At 37.4% G+C, this 15,847-nt stretch overlaps 1 protein-coding gene across 1 annotated transcript; it reads right to left on the bottom strand.

Annotated features, from left to right (window-relative positions):
* Positions 1 to 2,887: 2,887 nt before the first annotated feature.
* On the bottom strand, positions 2,888 to 14,007 carry LOC127625999 (uncharacterized). The gene is made up of 14 exons (XM_052101496.1): positions 13,998 to 14,007; positions 11,727 to 11,807; positions 11,502 to 11,613; positions 11,290 to 11,418; positions 11,022 to 11,081; positions 10,830 to 10,880; positions 10,691 to 10,741; positions 10,533 to 10,607; positions 9,226 to 9,270; positions 8,464 to 8,684; positions 8,096 to 8,261; positions 6,998 to 7,091; positions 3,231 to 3,284; positions 2,888 to 2,912 (listed from the first exon to the last, which is right to left on the bottom strand). Exons 5-14 carry the CDS (start codon positions 11,047 to 11,049, stop codon positions 2,888 to 2,890), a joined length of 810 nt encoding a protein of 269 aa, XP_051957456.1. The 5' UTR covers positions 11,050 to 11,081; positions 11,290 to 11,418; positions 11,502 to 11,613; positions 11,727 to 11,807; positions 13,998 to 14,007.
* Between the last annotated feature and the right edge of the window lie 1,840 nt (positions 14,008 to 15,847).

Here is a 15,847-nt window from a genome sequence, read left to right as displayed (position 1 = left end):
TTCCCACTTGTTGTCATGTGTAAGTTGAATGTCAAAATGTATATTATACCTGCACATTCCTTGATACCAAAGATCTCAATTATTTCATATACAATTTGCTGCTTATTTCATTGTTAAAAGTGCTTAACTATTCTATTTTTAAATATAGCTTGTAAATCCTACATTATACATCTAATACTTGATATTTGCACATTATCTGGTATCAAATATTCTACTTACCTTGACTTTAGTATTGGCTTATTTCATTCCGTCAGTGCTTAACAATTCTATTATAGTTTGTAAATCCTATTTCATACCTCTGATACTTGATATTGCACATTAACTAGTACCAAAAATTCTACTTTCATTCCATCACAGTGTTTAACTGTTATTCTATTGTTACATATAGCTTGTAAATCCTTGTGCCACAAGTCAGCATTGCAGTTATAATGGTATATTCTACTCCAGAGCTTTACTCTAAATTATTACCACTTAACCTATTGTTAGAAATGACTTGTAAATATGATGTTATACATCAATTTATTTGGTATCCTGCACTTTCTTTGGTACCAAATATCCTCATTGCTTGTGTTTACTGGTAATTCTTTTCATCCCAGAGCTGACCTCTTTATATTATTAACAATTATTGTAAGTGTTACAATAGTGTTTTTAAAAAAAAAAAAGAAATTGGAAACCTGCATGTTCTTTTGTGTGTATATATAATGTTTGTATTTTTCTGTTATTTATATTTCAGTGATCTGACATCTTGTTTCAATGACAGTTACTGTACTTTGAAATGTGGAATTAAAACGCCAAATGGAAATGTGTCTGGTTTGATCAATCATTATTCTTGATAAACTGCATGCTATATATATATATTACACACAATAAGCGGCGGCAGATCGCTCGAAAAAAGCGTTTGCCTCCGACGGCCCGCCTTCGATATAACGGCGGCGGAGCGGCGGCTGGCCAGCGGGCCGTCCGCGTATGGAAGGCGGTAGGAAGGCAGCTGCCGCTTTTAAAAAGCGGCTGCCGCCGGCGCACCGCCGTCGAACGTGTTTGCGATATCGCCATTCTGCCGCTTCTACTGCCGCCGGCGCACCGCCAGCGGACCGCCGACTTCTTGCTATCTGGGTAATAGTCACTGAGAAAATTAGACAAGAACTAACTCAGAAATATGAGATTCATCCAGACAAGACTTGGTCGGTAGATGAGTGTAAAAAGGTACTAGGAGCAAGTATTCGCAAGAACAATGTGAAAGGCATTATCTGCTGCCACAGAGAATTCGGTTTAGCACTAGCTACACAACAGTCTCAGCGTAACTCTGAGCTAGAGAAAGAGAACAAAGAGCTACGTGCTAGAGTTTCCGCTTTGACCAAGAAATTGAACTGCAACAAAGCCATAGAAAAAACTGATGTAGAAGTTAGTCAGCCGGATAACATTTACCCTGACTTACAAGCATTCTATGAAACAGATGTAGCTCTCCAATCAGTAACTGATGTGCCTGTAAATTCAGTCAATGTGTGTGGTGCTAGGAAAAGATCACAGGGAATTGAGGTAACTGAAAGTGTTTCTACCAACTCTTCTGTTATCCAAATACAAACTGTCGCAAAAGCGCTTGGACCTAAAGATATAGAGAGACTATCCCAGAGCTTACCATCAGCACGCACACAGTTCTCTGAATTTAGAAGAGCATTGAACAGCAAAATGCGTCTATATGACATGTCATTAACAGAAGTCACACAGTTAATGTCACAAATTTTAACTGAATCTGAATTCAACAGTTTTGAATCTGCAGTGTCTTCTGAACTACAGCATGCCAGTAGAAGCGATATGAGAGAAGGTGTTTTGAAAATCCTAAAGAATATCCTAGGACCCAAAATAGATTGGTCTAGAATTACTAGCTGTGTACAAAAGAAAGAAGAAACTGTGAGTGAATATACTGAGAGGTTTTGTCAGTCAGCCGTAACTTACAGTGGAATAGTGGATGATTCTGAAAGTGTACTCGATGACAAAGGACCACTAATTCGTATCTGGTCAGATGGTCTTGTAGCCGAATACAAAAGCGCTTTGCCATTCCTAGATCTAACTTGGTCTAACAGAACTCTCAGAAGTAATTTAGTCAGGTTGGCTGCATGGGAAAGAGATGCTGATGTTAAAGCCAAAGTGAGAGTAGCAGCAGCAGCTACATTTAGCACAGCAAAACAAGAAAACCGGTGGTCTAAAAAAGAAGGCAAATGCCACTACTGTGGAAAATTAGGACATTGGGAGAAAGAGTGTAGGAAGAAGTTGCAAGATACAAAAAGAAATGCTATGCATAATTCTGCTCCTCCTCAGCCTGTTTACAACCCTGAAGCAGTTCCGCAAGTGTCCACTGAAACTTTAGGACAGCTCGTTCAGGCTCTTCTAAGAGCACAAAAAGACCAGGAAAAAAACTAATTGTTGGGGCTGTGAGTAGCTACCTTTCCCCTGTGATCCACCATAATGACAAAATAATTGTTGTGAAGGGTGACATACAAGAGAAAGAGATTGATTTTTTTTGCTTGATACAGGTGCAGAAATTACAGTAATTCCTACAAAATTGGATAAAGGAATGGTGTTAGGACAGACTGTAAACGTAAGTTGCCCTCACGCAGTGTCCGCACTAATGAGTCAAGCAAAAGTCACTTCTGTCACTTCCTCTCTTTGGGGAAATTGGTTAGCAACTCTCACAGCCCCGAACATTGTTTTACAGCGTGCACCGATCACGAACCCATCCTCATGTATGATGTCTGCAATGACTGAAGTTTTGTTAGAGGATGAAGGAGAAATGACACAGGATTGCGTTAAGTGGCACGGACCACATCAAGTGATGCTGATTACAGCAGCTGCAGTAGTGTGTCAGGGAAGGAAAACCTGGACTCATGTGTCACACTGTAAAGTTGTTCCCCCACCTACAGGGATAGGATAGGACACAAACCAGTGAGGAGCCCAGGGAAGAACCGAATGCACCATGCGTCGGGGGCCCACCCTGCGGTGAAGGCTCCCTCATAGACCTCCCCCATCCACTAGTCCATCCTTACCTCACTGTTCTTTAGGTGTCACAGGAATTGAGAAATAGGGAAAGAAGGGACAATAATAGCAGACTCGGAAAAGGATGCAACCATAGAGGTTGAACAAATACTGCTCTACTGTTTTTTTGTTATCTTTCTTCCTCTGTGCAGGTACCACTTGATGGCTGTCCCGAGACCTATTCGCACCGACCTCCTCACCTGCGTATGAAGCCACAACCTTCCAGAAAACAACTAGACCCACTGCTGAGCCAACTATTACAAAAGAAAAGGAAAAAATACACAACACAGAGACTCACATACAGGAACCTTCAGTCATCCATCAACATGATCAAGATTGTCGTACTAATAACCATCCAACAAGACATTCTTGATCTTTCAGCAAAATTACACCAGATGACTGAAGAGAATTCTTCATGGTTCGGAAACTTGTTAGGTAAACCCTGGCTGTGGATCAAGGAAATAGCAATTCTGCTGTTGTTACTTCTACTGGCGTACTATCTATGCATCTACAGTATCAAGTGTTTCATTCAACAAATGAATCACGGCCATCACGAAGAAATGACAGTTCCAAATAGAAAAGACTATTACCCGTAAGAACTTCACGGACCCTAATTGCATGTTTGTTTCGGTGTCAGCATGCAATTACAGAAAATCAACACCGAGCATGCGCTATCCCAGGTAACAATTTTAGGTTCTAAAAACGTTTTCCAAACGTTGTTTAAAAATGTTACTAAAACGTTAAAATGTCCAGTTTTCTTGTCGTGATTATAACGTTATTTAAAGGTTAAAAAAAACGTTTCTTACAACGTTTTCCTAACTTTAATTTCACCCCAAAAAAAAAACGTTCTTTGAATGTTTATTTTTCATATTCTAAGAACGTTAAAATGTCCAGTTTTCTTGTCGTGATTATAACGTTATTTAAAGGTTAAAAAAAACGTTTCTTACAACGTTTTCCTAACTTTAATTTCACCCCAAAAAAAAAAACGTTCTTTGAATGTTTATTTTTCATATTCTAAGAACGTTAAAATGTCCAGTTTTCTTGACGTGATTATAACGTTATTTAAAGGTTAAAAAAACGTTTCTAACAACGTTATCCTAACATTAATTTCACCCAAAATAAAACGTACTTTGAACGTTTATTTTAAATATTCTATGAACATTAAAATGTCAATTTTTCTTATTGTGATTATAACATTATTAAAAGGTAAAAAAAAAGTTTTAAAAACATTTTTCAAACTTTATTTTCCCTCACAATATAACACTAACATAATGTTTAAATAAACATTTAAACAATGTTACATTGTTCTTGTGCTTAGAATGTCAATGAAAGTTTAGAGTAATGTTTTTTTTACATTTTGCTAATTTTATTTCCCTCACAATATAATTCTTGGAATGTTTCTTTGTAATATTCCAAGTACTTCCTACCATGAGTAGAACATTTGAAGGATAGCATTCCTGCTAAAAAATTAAAACTTTTCACAACAGATTTTCAAAACATTTAAAAAACAAAATGGTTTAATGATATAAAAAATAAGGAACAACAAATATAAATTTGTGTGTGTATTTTATAACATTAAGAGTAAAAGTATATAAGTGTGTGTACACATTACACACACTACTGGTGTCCACTCTCCTGATTCTCCACCTGTGAAGTGAACAGATTGCCTCAAGTTATTATTTTTAATTGTTATTATATTATGAGATTATCATAAGACATTCACTTTTGCTACTTATATGCAACTGAAATGTAAGTGCAGTGTAGTTCTAGCGGGAAGATCAGCTGTACATCATCACACCATTATGGGTAATTCCCAGCCAATCGCATGTAAGGCATTGCTTTATAAGTCTGCTTACGATCTATCACATTGCTGTTTCAGTGTGCTAACACGGCAACCTCCTCCACCCCACCACCACCACCACCAGCTGAGCCCCGTCCCACACAGGGGTAGGCTCCTCGCCCCTGCCGAGTACAACTCCCTCGGACTGCCAGACAGGGCCTATGCCAAAGAGAGACATTATATTTCTGTTTTATATTCATCAAATTAATCCCATCTTAAACCTCACTCAAGTCTTCCCGATATAACTTATTTTATCATCTTTTATCAAAGCTGAAGTGTGTAATTTCCACCAAGGAAAATAGCTAAAACGTCCATGTTTTTTTATACAAACTTCAGAAGAGCCAACCAACTGTTGGCCTGAACGTGTGCCTAAAACAATGTTTTGATTGCACTGCTGCCACAGTGCAAGTGTTAGACCTTAAGGTAAGGTACAAAGAAAAGATAAATAAAAACCTTTAGGCCATGTGGCTTAGATACCACAGCATCTAATGCCATATTATAGCTTTGTGTGAGAAACAAACAAAATTATCTATTAATTGAAAATCTTGCTTTGCACCTTAGCCGATAAATATTATTTATGCTTCAATTGTTTTTTCGAGTTTGCATAGTCACTTCACTCACTTTACCCTAGAGTCTACGTTCTAATATATGTATGTACAAGAACAGCTTGGATGCTGTACTACATTTTTATGTTCCACAGTGAAACAATCCTTAAAACTGTGAGAAATCTTTCAATTGCATTAAAATTAACCATCTTTCAACCTAATTACATTTTTGAGAAAAAGAGAAAAGAACAAGAATATTCTGAACAGAAGATTAATTTAAACTGAAACAGTTTCATAAACATAAAACTTGTAGTAATTGTAATATGGTAATTTTGGTCAAAGTTACACAACAGACATAGATGACTAGTATAAATAAATATCACTGACTGCTCAGGGAAGGTTATTGAGTGCCTGGAAACAGTTAAGATCACATATGTGCATTAAGCCCTGCCAATATGCCAGTAAGTCATCGGCCACCATGTGGTACACATTAGTGATGCGCTGAGTCGATCTCAGTAACCCATGGACTCTCATGAGTAACCCGCGGGTCGGGCGCTGGAAATAAATTGTCACTTTATTTGCTGGGCGGGTTAGGGCGGGTCATACTTTTTCTCATTTTTTTCATGTATGTTTTTTGCAATTTCCAGCCTATATTAAATATTTGGGAATATCTATTTTCATATTTTATTAGGTTCTTTTATAAGGTTACAATACGAAGGCCGTAGTGATTTCCCCAAACCTTTGGCATCACGTAGCCTACACATAAAAGCTGCGCGCCAAGCAGCTCCCGCCGTCAGACACAACAACAACAACAACAACAAAACGTAGCAATAAAAAAAGTGAAGATGGAGGACGAGGTGCGGGAGAAATTGAGGTCGGGAGATTACATAACTAAACGAAAAAAAGGTCAGGCTGCTAAATCTAGTGTTTGGGACCGGTTCTCTGAAATAGTTGCAGCAGAAGACAACTGCAGTATCGGCTACGTTAAGTGCAACTCCTGTGAGAAAATTTACAAACACGAGAGCCACAAAACGGGCACTTCCAGCTTGTCTAGACATATTTGCGGGGGTCAAAGAAAAGGACGACAGTGGCACGTCTCAAAACATTACTGCTTTCCTCAAAAGTAAAGTACCAGCACATGTCAAGTCCGAGGTCACAGACGCTTGTGTTGAATTGTGCTGTCGAGATCTGCGGCCCTTCGACATAGTATCTGGAGATGGATTTCATACCGTAGCCCAGTCTCTAATTAACATTGGTTCACGTTATGGACGTGTGGATGCCAGCACTTTTATTTTTTATTTTATCGTTATTTTATTAATATGACCTGATGGTTCATACATAATCGTCTGTTGTTGCCTGTTTACAACATGTTACACGATGTTTCCAAGCACTTAAATGAAATAAAGGCTGTTTTCATTTACATTACGCCTGTTTAATGGTCGTGGTGCGGGCGGGCGGGTTGTAAAAATAGATACATTGGTGCGGGCGGGCCAAATAATTTCATAAAAGCGGGACCAGCGGGTTGGAAAAAAGCCGACCCAGCGCATCACTAGTACACATCCATGTTGTTATAAAAACTTACCCTTGTTCACGATGTGGAGCATACTTAAAAGTCTCTGCGATGCACTCAACAAACACCTTTATTGACTCCTTTGGATGCATCTTGCGGCATGCCTCTAAAAATATATTTTTCATAAATCATTTGTTTGCATCAAAACAAAAACTTTTAAACACTTTTCACACCTGAAAATTTTAACCCAGGGTCATTCTTTTTTCAACTTACATTACAATAACACCCTTTCTACACTGTGCAAGGCAGATGGCACATGAGCTTGAGTCTGTCTACACTGGATGTGAAGCGAACATTCATAATGACAAACTTTTACTATTTCTTCTCTCCCTGTTCTTGCCTGTACTATTCTGAATCACTTTGGAACCTCGTATTGTTATCACTTCTCGTGTTATTGCTAATAAATGGCTTGTTGTATTCCTCATTTGTAAGTCGATTTGGATAAAAGGTTTTGTTAAATTTGACAGAATTCTGTTGATTTTAATTAGGTTGTGAATTTTTTATTTACTTGCTGCCCACCTTGGCCAGTACACTCCTATAAAATTGATTTTTAATCTCAGAGGTTATCCTGGTTAAAAAAGGTTATAATAAATGAATAAATGTCAATTTACATAAAGCACAGACAATCAGCTTTGAACTTGAGTAAACTTCAACAATGATTAAAATGTCTGAATAACTTGCATCCCGTTTTATTTTCAAAAGAGGTATTTCATTGAAATTTTGGAACCCTGTTCTACTGTTTTGCAATGCAATGTGGCGACACATCCAGCATATACAATCTAATTGATTATAATGGCCACAATTTTCCTTAACCCTGGATTAACATCTCTTTAAACTATGGATGGATAAGAAGTGTGAAAAGTTTGAAATAGCTTAACAAAACAAAGATGTTCTAAAGAATGTATCCCATAATTTTACAGGTGCAATGAATCTGAATGGATTCTGAAATAACCATAGAGCATAGGAAGGCAAAAGTAAAGAAGAATATCTTTTCGTATCAGAATATCTGTTTTAAATGGCCATTTATTGAACACATATGCTTGCTGATTAAACTTGTATAAAAGCAATATCACAGTTGAGGTACAGAAAATCTTTTAATGGAACACTTACGAATGATCACCGTGCAGATTTCCAGGTCTTCAAGGCTTTTCTTTCCCTTTCCCTTTCGACCCTTCATGCTGTACTGAGCCCACACATTGTTTGGGGCAACTGTGCGCAACACCCTCCTTACAGCATCACCTGGAGTTTTGCTACCAAGAAGGCTGAGATGATGGATCTGAAATAAATCAATTAGATTTTAGCGCTTTGCAGGCTGCATTTTTCCCATTTAAATTCCATATAGACTTATGTGCAGACCACTAAAACAGTATAAAAATGTAGTAAAAAGCAAGTCTCTGAGACTTAATAAAAGAATGACAAATGCTGCATTCAAAATTTAAACAACATCAACAATCTACTGATAAATTTAAATAACTTACAGTTTTATTCTTATATTCGCCATCTTTTAAATTCATGCACAACTCATCCAATTCATTTATGCTCTGGCAAGGATTTAACAGGAACTCATCAGAAGAGTCATTTGGTGGGACAAGACCTAAAAGCATGGATTTTATATCTGCAAGTTTCTGGTCCACTTTGTCCAGTCGAACAAATATGGCTCGTTCAAGTTTCTTCATTTCTGAATTCTCTGAGATTTGTGCTGTTAACAAGTTAACACAAAAGAGAAGGTTATAAGTAGTTAAATTTGTCAAATTTGTCAAAGGTTATAAGTAATAAACATTTGTCAAAAATTCACATCTTTATTCACAATGACTCATCTAAATGTCATTAAATTCTAAAAAGAGTTCATAAGTCCATAGGACAATTTGAAACAGATTTTTTTATTGATATCCCTCTTTTATGGTAAAACAGGTTAACACAAAAGTTAATTTAGCTCATTTCAGCAATAGGGATGTGCCAATGACTAATTTAATGCTGTTTAAACAGAAATGTTGCAATTGACTAGTTTAAAAGTTAAAAATGTTAGTACAGTCAAAAACATTATGTGCATAGGCAATACATTTGAAAAACATAATTTTATTATTCTAGTTGCCTAATCCGATACTATAAGATACAGGGAAAAATGGACTCTTTTCTGATTATTTTATATTAGGCTATCAAAATGTCAAGGATTCACTGAATCAATATTAGTCAAAACTATTTAGTGAATGAATAAGCAATGGAGGGCAATGCATACTCACCCACATTGGTGTTGTCTGATGTAGGTGTGCATGGCATGTAATCACCTGAAAGTAAGGAAATAATATATTACAATAAGTATGTTTTTCTTTTTTGGGCCATTTCCCCCCTTTTTCAACCAATTAGGCATGTCCAATTCCCAGTGCTCACTAAGTCCTTGTGGTGGCGTGATCTCAGTTGCCTCTGCTTCTGAGATGGTAATCTTTTCACGTGGCTCACTGTGTGTGATACCGTGGAGATGTGGCACGTTTGTAGGCCCGTGCTATTCTCCGCTCACAACTCACCATGAACCCCACTGAGAGTGGGTACACTATCACTACCTCCAGGAGGGTAACCTGTGACGCTACCCTATCTAGCTACAGGGTCAATTTGGTTGCTTAGGTGGCCTGGCTGGAGTACAATAATGTTTTACTTTTAAATGAAACATGATTTCAAACACTAGTAAACAGTATTCTGTTGCTTGAGAGAACTTTCAAATACTCAGGTGTAGCCTATAGAAATATTTCTGGTGCCCTTTATTTCTTCACAGAAGAAATAAAGGGCACCATATTATTGGGCTTCACAGAAAATTAAATACAACCAACTCTGCCTGTATTACTTAGGTCTCTTAGGGTAGACTTCAAATGGAATAAACTACTACCACAGTGGCGGGGCTAGTAGTGAGCACAATCTGTGACTTCTTAGTCGCAATGAAACTTGACATCGACATTCTCCTTTGCACGTTCATGAGAGAAGATTGTTCACATTTCTTTATGCTTGACACTTGTGCAGAGCATGTGTACATCAACTAAACTTATGGACAGTGCTCTGCATATGGATCAGGTTTGTGCAAGTGTGAACAAGCTTCTCTCATGAACATGCACGAACAACCACTTGAGTCGTTTAGATTACCTTTATTTTAATATCTTTAAGGATACTTTATTATCATTTTAGAAGCTTGAATGTTTTGGACCACACTGCCTTACAATGTATGGACAAAAACACCTCAATTATCCTTCTAAGTATATTTTTTTGTGTTGCACAAATGAAGGTGGCATGAGGGTGAGATAATTATAAAAAATATATTTTTAGATGAACTTTTAGGCATGACCTTCTGTAAAGCTACTTCGCAACAATGTGTTTTGTAAAAGCACTACACATTTAAATGTGTTATTTATGAATGAAAAAAAATGAAAAAAAAAAAACATCTGGATAAATCAACTTTTGAATGATTACCTACTACTAATATTAATATTCATCAATAATGCATGTATAAAAGTGTCACCTTAATGCAATTAAATGGCTAGTATAAACTTTTAATCTCTTCCACCTTGATAATGGGCATCCACTTCAGATATATTTGAAGTAATGTCAGTCTCTGTTCGTGGGGTACTTGTGAAAAGACCTGAAAAATAAGAAAAAAGTTTACTAGCAACTATATGAAATACAATGCCTATGTGTGTCTACAAAGAATAGAAAAAAACTCACAAGGCTCTCTTTGTCCAGTTCTGTTGTTAAAAAATTCTGTCCTTGGCGTGACTAAAGTGTTGGAATATAATGGTGGGTTTAAGTCAATGTTGGGTTTAAATTATGCAGTGGAAAACTAAGCAGAAAACAATTAACTCACATGTAGGTGTGCTTGCAATGACTGTCTTTGGTGCTGGTGGGTCTTCCACATCTAGTTCAGAAAAGAATAATTAATAGCATACAATTGTAGGTTTAAGTAAATGGTAGTTTTACATTATGCAAAGGACAATTGAGCACAACAAGCTTCTTACAACAGGCCTCTGAGCTTATCAAAACAACTCAATTAACTCACATGTGGGTCTTCTTGTAATTCGTGACATCTTTGGTGCCGAAGGGTTATCATCATCATCATCTTGTTTTAAAAAAATACAAAAATAGACTATGAGAAATATGTCAAATAATTGAATACAGAAAGTTCCACTAAACTGAACTGAACAAATATAGACTCTGATTTGGTGTCAATAGCACCACCCTACTAAATTTTTTTTTATCCATACCTAAACACAACTATGCAAAGTCATAATGCTGTATTAACAAAATAAAATATATATTGTACTTGCCACTATCCAATGCTCTACTGTATCGTGCTGGGGGTCTTATTTTTCTACGAATTGAATCTTCATCCTCACTCTCCAAGTTTGAAGTTATGGTTGCCTGATTTGCTTTGCACCTGGCTTCTTCGTAGCTGTCTGTAAAATAAATGAGTAGAACAGTAAAATATAGAACAGTATAAACCACTGAATATATCAGAAACCTCAAATAGATCCTATACCTGCATAAACTAGAATGGACCTAACATGCTTCGACCAGAGTGTAGTATCAGGTGCATCTCTTCGCTTCACCTTGGCCGTTAAGTTTTTACGTGACCAATAGCAATATACAGCCTATTGAGAACAAGAGCTTCATGTCAAAAATTAAAAAGACATCCACCTACAGCTGCATATACTGTAGAAATTTGTAAGAGTTTTAACAGTCAGATGAGAATTATTGGTAATACCTTGCTTGTTATTTCGAGCCATGTAGAAAGCACAACGTCAACAGTGTTATCCTCAGGAAATTTTATCACGGCATAGCATTTCTAAAAAATAAACAACAATGAGGGTCTGGAATCAACATAGCGCAGGTGCACTTAAAAGTAATTTAAATGTGTCCTCAGGTGCATACAAATGTATGAAATAGTGGTTCATTGGGTTTTGCCTAGAGTACACTGTTTGTACAGAAACAAAATAAAAACAAACAAACTACAAATCCAGTGAAATGCATTTATTTTACACAATATGTCCTTAATTCACTTAAAAGTGTATGAAAAACTGTACCTTAATTATTGACAAGGCAGATGTTTGGACAGTCACCGTGCTCAGCCTCAATTAAAAATGCCTTTCTGACCAATTGCCTCTCAGACATTGTTTTCATTCTGGTGTGATTTATTTGGGCCTTATAAACACCAATCAACCTAGAATCACAAGGATGCATGAAGAATGGCTCAAGTTTCTCATAAATGCGACAAAGTACCATTGTTTCTTTGTCTCCGTTTTCACCTACGGCAGAAATGACCTCACAGCACTGCATGTCACTGAGAGCAAAAGCATTGTTTGGTTTTTGAGTACCAACCACAGCTTTGGGCTGTGTTTTTATTTCCTCTCTATGCTTGTCAATTTCACTGAGACGTTTGACAATTTGTGACAGAGGATTCCGACCAGAGCGTACTAACCTCTTCAGCTGGTGTAGGTAATTTTCAAAAGGAAAAGCGCTACATTCATCTAGCCCACCATAAGTGTATGCATCAGAGGTGAGGTGAACCATAGAGTGCACATTATAAACCAAGAACTCATCCCCATACAACTTTCTTCCCTCCTCCACAAAGTGCACCAACAGATCTTCTGCATATGAGTTATACTCTTTCACTAGGTGTGGGCATACTAAAATGGCCAATGCCACGCTGAATAGCATAAAATGTTCATAGAGCTCATCAGAGAGAATGCCTTTCAGTACAACTTTGCCTGTGTAAATGGCAAATTGTCACAGTTCAGTGGCTTTCCACCTGTCAATTTCTTCCAGGCCACGTGGCTTCCTTGCAAATTTGTCTGGGATGAATGGTCTTAAACCAAGAAGTCGGGAACTGATCTCCTTTACCTGGCCAGCTGACAATCTTGTTCTGAGCTTTCCACGCAACCACAAAATAATCATTTTTCGCATTACACCAAGACAGCATTGGTGCATATAATCTGCAGGGAACTGCTGAATCATGTCCATTTGGAGCATGCAAAAAGGAGAAACCCCTGAAGGCTGGTGGTGCTCTTCCTGGAACTGCTCACGAAAAGACACGTCTGTTCTTAGAGTTAGATTAGAAGTCTCTGGGTAAATAACCCGACTATCATCCCAGAAACCTTTTTGTGTGCATTTATCACAACCGTAATAGCCTGAATATTGCTTTGAACACTTAACAAGTGCTTTAGCAGGGGCATCACAAGTGACACAGCGCAGATTAACTCTAATGACACCCTTGTCAGTCTCTAATCCATTCTGTAAAATGTAATTGAGGTCATGAGTAACATCTGTCAAAAAATCAAGATTCCTAGGCTTTGACAAACCAAAACACAGAGCAAGAGGAAAAACAACGCATGGACACAAATTCATTTTGCAAAGAACTGGCCACAGTGACTGACTGTTGCTTTTGAACAATGGCAAGCCATCAATATTCAAAGAAATGTCCAGACAATCTAAATGAGTAATAACATTACTAGGGTATATATTCAAGTATCTGCACATTTGTTCTCTGCATCCAAAATAGAAGTACTGCATCCCAGATTTCACATGTAACAGTTTTCAAATGTAACAGTCTCACAAGTGCCAAGAAATGTTCTTGCAGTTCTAGGAAGTTCTGGGTGATGTTCTCCGAGAATCTTAAGAAGGCCATCAACTGCATTGTGTTTGATCTGAAACTTATTGGCCCACTGTGCAAGCCTAACTTGTAACGATGGTGTCATTTACACTTTCATCAGACATATCAAAAGAATCTGAATCATAATTTCCTTGAGCCCCCTGAACATCAGTTTCAAATTCAAGAGATGTTCCCTCAAGGGGCTGTATACTAAATCTCTCTGTTTTCTGCACCTCTAAGTTTTCCATATGAGTCTGAACAGATTTCTGCTGGTCTCTTTTAGCTCTCTTCCAAATTGTGTTGTATTTTTGTTGTTCTGACATGTCTTCAATTACCACCCCCTCTAAAACTTCATGAAATAAAAAGGGAAATGTCTTTTCCACATACCAAGTCAGATGCCATCATTTCTTTTTTGGCTGGATCACTGTAGAGAAAAAAAGAAAAATATGAAAAATTTGTGTCAAGGCCTACTTATTGTGCCCTAAACTTTAAAGGCATGTAGGGAATTCCAAAACTCATATATTGGCTTTCATTACCTGAAGAGTACAGGACTTAAGAATTAGTAAAACAATTCCATAAAGATGAACAAATCAAATCAATTAAATTCCTTTATCACCGCTATCTCTCTCTCTATTTTAAAGTGCGCTGTTCATTTCTTTCATAAATGTTATTTCTCTAGGATGTATTTATGAAAGAAGACTTAACTTTTAATTTTGAAATATAAAAAAAAAATCAACTAAACATCTACTAGCAGTATATCTAGCATAATAGGTTTTACAAAAACAACTGCGCAAACCACCACCATAAAATGGAGCCCAAATATAATCCTGATAATTCGGGCAGGAAAATTCACAATAGCAAAAAAAAAAAAAAAAAAAAAAAAATGGTTGTAACATGAATTAATCTATTTTGCATTATTTGGGTCATTCCCCAACTGAAACTAGCATGTTTCTTTTTATATCTTTGTTATATTTAGTGCACTTCATTTTAAATTTACCCAAAGTATGTGTGCTAGATTTACAATAGATTGTCCTGCTAAAACATGTTATATATACTTTCAAACATTAAATACACAATGAGGTAAAACAGCCGTGGACTTGGTAATCAACAAAACAAACAGTTCATAATGATTAAAGGTGGGGTATGTGATTTGCAAAACGGCCGGCAGATTTTGAAAATACACAACTCATAAGGTCCTACCTTCTCTCCTCCAACGCTGGACCTGACTCCACCCATTCGAAAAACATGGACGCGCAATCATGCACGAGCGAAAACTCAGATGCGCGCATAGGTTGAAGTTTCTGCATGACGTCACCATTTACCTGCTAAGACCGTCAACATGGCACAACATTCAGCGGTAAGTTGCACCAGATATTATTAACATTCAACAGTCACATAAATCATTAGTATTGTTAGAAAATTGATGTTTTTGAAATGTAAATATATATTGTATAAATATATATAAAATATATAAAAATATACTGGACGTCCTGGTTGTCACCGAAGTTTATGGCTAAATATAGGGCTGCCCGGCCGATATAACGTTATCAGATGAGATTGTTATGCGCATCTCGTCAGTAAAGCACATAACATAAAGTGCATTCATTGATTAGTAAATCGCCATCAGCTGCTTTCAGATGGAGCGGCGTATACTACACAGAGCCGTAGTTCACTAACAAGCTGGGCCGTGATAATGAAGGGTAAATTGCCCAGCTTGTCAGTGATGAACTACAGCTCTGTGTAGTAAATGCCGCTCCATCTGAAAGCAGCTGATGACGAACGGGACACGCGCGCCAGGGTGGTGGGGGGAGGGGGGCATGGTACGACCGTTTGATTGACACATTTTCTGTCCATTGATTCTAGATGGTCTTGAAAATGATCGGCTGGAGTTTTTCGAGTCCTGCCCGTTCCACAGATGATTAAATTGCTTAATTTTCATTTCAGTGCTTCTAATTTACAGCCAGTAAGTGGGTTAGGAATAGGATTTCAAGTTATTTTGAAAAAATGGTCAAAAAAGAAAATCACATACCCCACCTTTAAGAAAAGTAGCCGCTCTTATAAACTTACCTGTTGATGCAACGTTTGAAGCGGTGATCAGACTGAACGACTGTTGTCTTCGCCCGCAACTGCGCAAGCGCGAGCCGTAATTGCGCGCTCAAAAAGCATTTAAAGCAGCCAGCTTTAAAGGTGGGGTATGTGATTTGCAAAACGGCCGGCAGATTTTGAAAATACACAAC

This window comes from Xyrauchen texanus, chromosome 32, assembly GCF_025860055.1.
Source record: "Xyrauchen texanus isolate HMW12.3.18 chromosome 32, RBS_HiC_50CHRs, whole genome shotgun sequence".
Lineage (NCBI taxonomy): Eukaryota > Metazoa > Chordata > Actinopteri > Cypriniformes > Catostomidae > Xyrauchen > Xyrauchen texanus.
Note: the sequence above shows the minus strand (reverse complement) of the source record. Positions and strands in the feature narration are given on the sequence as shown.